Raw genomic sequence first — 6,444 nt, forward strand, 5'->3', positions numbered from 1 at the left:
AGAAATTCACACGTGACAACTAAATTCACAGAATCCATATAAAAATTAAAAGGCTAGAAAGAAGGAGAACTTAGCAATCATACTGCTTAAGAGCTGAGAGAGCTGCCTCGGCCTCCTCCTCGGACGGCACCGGCCCGAACAACACGAAGTGATCCGAGAGTCCGACCCCATTATTGGGTATTCCTCCTTCGCCCAATTCGCCTTCTTCGCTGGGGCAAAAAACGTGAGAGATGCTGCTCGATGCTGATGACGAAGCGGAGACGGAGGGAAGTGGAGAAGAAGAGGAGGTAAAGAAGGGGAGGATGGTAGTGGGCTTTGCCTTGCCAGCGGGACCGGACACGAAGTGCTTCTTGCCGGAAGTTCCGGCACCGGCCAGACCTGCCGGACGTGTGACGCTTCTTCCTCCCATTCTCTTTATCCGCAGTACAATAGATAACAGCAGATTTATGTGGTTCGGGTGAGTTCCGGACTCGTAGAAGTTTTTGATTGCACCAAAAATCTTTTTCTTTTTTGGCTTTTGCAAGTAAGATCTGTTTTTAGTTTAAGAGTCATTTTCCATTTTATCATTTCAAGTTTGTCTCCTATTATTGGATTATTTGTATTAAAAATTCACTTAGTTTTCGATTTGGCGAGGCTGGGTCATTTTTCGATTTTTCTTGTGCTTGAGATTATTTTTCTTACTTTTCGATCAACTTTGCTCTTTCTGTTATTTAATACCTCATTAAATATTGATGGGTCACTATAAAAGAGAGAATTAACTCGTACTTATCTCCATCTTCTTCATTTTCTACTTCATATGTTATTACTAATTCTTCTTCTTCTTCATCATCTTCTTCTACTTCTCATGTTTTTATCTTTTAATCTTTTATTTTTTATACAAGTTTCCGGTCACTCTTTAATCTACACCTCTCTTTAGTTCGGTTCGTAATAGTGGTATCAGAGCCACCAGTTCTCAGACCATGACTAACACAAGTTCGACGACAAAACATGGGATGACGGATGCCAACTCAAACCTTGACACGAGCGTGCCGACAATCACGAGCAGTACTAGTGACGCTAGCACTAGCGCCATGTCTAGTGCGCCTCTTTTCACATCACTCGATCCTAATGTTGCAGCTATTATCCAGCAAATGATGGATCAACAACAGTGGATGATGGATCAACAACAGTGGATGATGGACCATCAACAGTGAATGCAGAAAGCCCAGTCCCTACTCCAGGAGATCCAAATGATATCGCGCGGAGGACTAACACCAAAGGAACCCACTGCAAATATACTAGCGGTTATCCTCTGATTTATCTTACTTAATGTGGCAGCAAAATCTTCATATGCCGTTGTGTTAAATCTACGCATAATCCTTCTATAAAAGTTAGCCCAACTGGTAAATCCTCCACCACGAATAGCCGATCTACGCCAATGCAATGCCGTTTCTTGGAGGTGAAAGCTTGCCATCTAGATATTTACGTCCTCCGCTGTCCTTTGAATCAAAGTATTGTTTAACTTGAAACACCCAATCTGTCAGATCAGCGCCTTTGTATTTTGGGAAGTCCAAGCGTGCGATTTTCCCTCATATAGCATTGTTGGGTTCGCGAAAGATCGTTGGTTCAGGTCTGAACCTTTGTGCTTGCTAATCTCCTTCTCTATTTCTTCGAGTACGCCTATCACCATCTCTAAAAGAATCAACATCATCCTCTAAGTACCAATCCTCTTTTTCGATGAAGTGCACCGGTGCCGTACGCCTCTTGGGTTCCACCACCGTCGATCTTGGGTTATGGATTGGAGGTGAGGGATGATGTGTAGGAATAGATAAAAGAAGATCATTGACATTAACATGTCGCATCTAGACCATTAGGGTATCGATTTAGTGTGTTCCCACCGCTGGTCCTTCTTGAGGCATCGATCTTCATCGAAGAGATGACAAAGCCGGTCGGTTCATGATAGTGCATGCATACCTCAGCTCATCAAGAAAAAAAAAGTAAGAGAAGAATAGGCTGCAAGCTCGATGGTATCGGGTTGGCATGATAATGCATCCACCGCTCTATTTTTCGTTGTTTTCTTGTATTGAATTTCATAATCATACCCCAGGAATTTTGTGACCCATCTCTGTTGTGCCGAAGTGTGAATACGCTATCCCATAAAGTATGGAAGGCTCCTTTAATCTGTTCGGATAATGAATTGTCTACCGATCAAATAAGATATCTAATTTGTCATCGAATGCAGAATTGTCAATATATCTCTCTCGTAGGTCGATAAATTATTGAGATTTTTGTGATAAGGCCTTGTTAAGAAAGGCTATGGGACGTCCTCCTTGCATTAGTATAACTCCTATGCCAACTCCTGATGCATCACATTCCATAACAAACTCTTTGGTGAAGTCCGATAGAGCTAAAACGGACGCCGTTGTCATTGCTGTTTTTAGTTTTTCAAAGGCTGTAATAGCTTCATCCGTCCATCTAAAAGAGTCATTCTTTAGCAAAAAAGTAGAGGAGCAGTGATCTTGCCATACCCGGTGATGAAGCACCGATAATATCTGATCAGCCCTAAAAATCGTCGCAATCCTGTGGTGGTAGTAGAGATCGGCCAAGCGGTCATGCATGCTAACTTTTGAGGATCCGCCGCTATGCCTTTTGCTGAGATGATGTGGCCCAAATACTCCACTTGTGATACTTCTCATAGGCACTTGGACTTTTTAATCTTCAGTTGGTTTTGCTTCAACAAATTCAGCACATTCTCCAAATGCCACTAATGCTCTATTTCAGTCTTGCTATATATCAAAATATCGTCAAAAAATATCAAGACATACTTTCATAGTAGCGATTAAAAAATATCATTCATGAGGCCTTAAAAGTAGCTGGGGTATTGGTGAAACCAAAAGGCATCACCCAGAACTTGTAGTGCCCGTCTAGAGTCTAAAATGTAGTCTTGTGCACATTCATCGGGTGAACTCTAATTTGATAATTCTGGCCCTCAGTCAAGTTTGTTAAGTATGGTTGCCTCTGCAAGCTCATCTAGCAGCTGCTCTATAACCAAAATAGGATTTCGGTCCTTGACAGTGATAGCGTTTAGTGCCTAATAGTCAACACAAAAATGTCATGTCCTATCCTTTTTTCACACTAATAGCACGAGCAATGAGTAACAGTTATGACTTGGTTGTATGAAGCCTTATGAAAGGTTCTACGGTACCAAAATATTGGCTCTGATACCAATGATAGGCTACAGAACGATTCCTTAAAGATCTGGATTTATTGTAGGAAGCAGTCCGCACAACTGAAAAAAAATATTCACCAAATACTCTCTCGTAGTAAAAAAATTATGAAACTAAGTAGAATCGATCCATAACTGCCTAATCTACAATTTTTGTATTTACACCATTGGTAGATTCGAACTGCAACTAGGACAAAAACATAATATAGTGCGGGGGGTGGTGGTGGTGATGGGTGGAGTGGAAGTTAGGGTTATGGATGAAAATGGAGATGAGGGTGGAGTGTTGATGTTGTTTAAGGGATAAAGACAAATGGAAAAAAGTGGTCGAGATCCCAAAGAAGAGGGAGGACTCGATAGACGAGGAAAATTATAAGTTAGGAGAGACCTTGCCAATAGTAGAAGTGGTAGGTTGGTGAAGAGGGAGGAAGGAGATTAGAGTAGAGAAAATAGAAAGAAGATAGGAGGCAAGAATCCAATAATCCAATAGCATAATGATTTAGGCTGCCATCCACACCTTTATAGAGGCTAGCCGACAAGCTAAAATATAATTATTAACCATAATTCTAGAAGATTCATGCCGATTACATTTGAACGCGCCCAATCGTGTTCAAACGCACAAAAGACGTTCTTTGTCGATGTGAACGCGATGCAGGCGTTATAACACCGTGTTCTCTATATTTGCGAATCTGATGCAGACATTCACAAATGCATTCGAACGCACCCCTAACTGCGTTCAGATGTGACTTACAAAAAATTTATTTTAATGAAAACAAAGAACTAATGCAATAAGAAAAGACCATAACTAAATGTATCAGCCTACCACACTTCCCATCATCTTGTATTTAAGGTTAAAAGTTGGGGAAACACTCCAAAATATTAGTAGAAATGCGGTAACTTCTGAGACGATATGCAATCGGACCAATATGCTCTAACACCTAAAATGGATCGAAGTAGAAATGCAGTAACTTCTGATTTCGCATTAGACGCAAGGTCACCTGTCGATACGGTTGCACCCTCACAAATACCTAATTGCCAATATCAAACTCTTGCTCCCTACGGCTGTGATTATAAACTTGCTTCATGCAATTTTGAGCAAGTTTAAGATTGGCACGCAACCTCCTCAATGTGGCATTTCTATCCATCAAAGTTAAGTCCACCTCCATCTGATCTACTGATGCCATTGGATCATAAGCACGTAATGTCGGAGCCATGCGCCCATACACCACCTCAAATGGAATCATGTCAATACTATTGTGGTAGGTGGTATTATAAGACCACTTCGCCCATGATAAGAACTCCAATCGGTATCTCTCCAATAAAGCACCTCAAGTACTGCTCAATACCTCGATTGACCACCTCGGTTTGGCCGTCCGTCTGTGGATGGTAGGCCGAACTGAAGTTCAATTGAGTCCCTTGCAATCTGAAAAACTCTATCACGATCTGAGACAATTGTGCGTGGCATGCCATGTAACCAAGCAACATCTCTCACAAAATTTCAACCACTGACTTAACTGAAAATGGATGTGACAATGTAGAAAAATGCGCATACTTGCTCAACCTATTAACGACCACAAAAATAACTAAATAACCATGTACCAGCAGAAGACCCTCTATGAAATTCATAGAAATATCTTCCCAAACATGATCTGGTATAGGTAAAGGCTATAGTAATCCGGTCAATTTCAATGTGGTTGCCTTAGCCCTTTGACAGACTTTGCAAACACGAACAAAACTCCTCACATCCCACCTCAATCTTGGCCATGTGCAACTCTAAGATATTCTCCTATAAGTCCTCAAGACACTCTCATGACCAACCTTTGGAGTTAGGTGGAAGTGCTCCAACAATTTATGCCGCAATCCATCATTTGCGGGCACCCAAATTCATCCACGATCCACTAGCAAACCGCCTCGATTCTCTAACTTTGGATGGAGCTCCGGATCATCCAACACCTCCTGTAACAATCTCAAAATATCTGGGTCAGATATACATACATACCTCACCTCATCAAGGAAGAGAAAGGTAAGAGAAGAATAAGCTGCAAGCTCGGCGGTATCGGGTTGGCGCGATAGTGCATCCGTCGTTCTATTTTCTTTTCCCTTCTTATATTGGATTTCATAATCATATCCCAACAATTTTGTGACTCATCTCTACTGTGCCGGAGTGTGTATACGTTGTTCCATAAAGTATGGAAGACTCTTTTGATCAGTTTGGAAAATGAATCATCTACCGATCAAATAAGGCCTCCACTTTGTCACTATGATGGGTTCTTGTACCAAAAGATCGGCTACGGAATACTTCCTTAAGATCTGAATTTATTGTAAGAAATAATCCGTGCAAGTGTGGGAAAATAATCGTCAGATATTCTTTGGTAGTAAGAAAAATATGAAACTAATTGGGTTAGATCCGTAACTTCCTGGTCGACAACTTTTATATTTATGCCCTTCACATATTCAAACTGTAGAAGGGACAAAAATATGGAATAACGTGGGTGATAGTAGTGGTGACGGGTGGAGTGGATGTTAGAGTTATGGATGGGTAAGGAGATGAAGGTGGATTGTGGATGTGATTAAGGGAAATAGACGAAGGGAACGAAGTGGTCGAGATCCCAAAGAGGGGTGGCTCAATAGTCGAGGGAGATTAGAAGTTAGGAGAAATCTTGCCAACGGTAAAGGTGGAAGGATGGTGAAGAGGGAGGAGGGAGAGAGTCTATAGTGAAGATAGGAGGCAAGAAATTAATAATCCAATAGCATAATAAAGTTGGCTGCCATCCACATATTTATAGAGGCTAGCCAACAAGTCCTAAAATAATATGAAACCCTAATTCTAGAGGATTCTCGTCGATCGCGTTCGAACGCACTTAAAAGCTCCATCTTTGGATGTGCGAACACGATACAGGAGTTCAAACTCGCCCGACCGCGTTCGAACGCATAATATGCGTTCTCTGTATTTGTGAACCTGATGCAGACGTTCACAAGGGCGAATATGCGACCCCTCTTGGATTCGAACGCGACCTACAAGAATTTTTTTTAATGAAAAATAAACATCTAATGCAATAAGAAAAGATCTTAAATAAGTGTATCAGCCCACCACGCTTCCCCCACCTTGCCCTCAAGGTGAAAAGTCAGGGAAATGCTCCAAGATATCAGTCTCCAACTCTCATGTCGCCTTATCAGATGGCTTGCCAAGCCATTAAACTAAAATCTCCATCTCCAATCTGGTACCATATCGTCGTTGCTGT

General features: G+C 41.5%; 1 protein-coding gene across 1 annotated transcript in view; it reads right to left on the bottom strand.

Moving 5' to 3' along the window:
* Nucleotides 1-460, bottom strand: part of LOC140769806 (uncharacterized) — a 47,328-nt gene extending 46,868 nt beyond the window's left edge. Inside the window, exon 1 of the mRNA XM_073110676.1 lies at nucleotides 84-460. Coding sequence (XP_072966777.1) covers nucleotides 84-409 — 326 coding nt within the window. The 5' untranslated portion in view covers nucleotides 410-460. The remainder of the gene's footprint in view (nucleotides 1-83) is intronic.
* Nucleotides 461-6,444: the final 5,984 nt, after the last annotated feature.

This window comes from Typha angustifolia, chromosome 11, assembly GCF_048772165.1.
Source record: "Typha angustifolia cultivar Huaian chromosome 11, ASM4877216v1, whole genome shotgun sequence".
NCBI lineage: Eukaryota > Viridiplantae > Streptophyta > Magnoliopsida > Poales > Typhaceae > Typha > Typha angustifolia.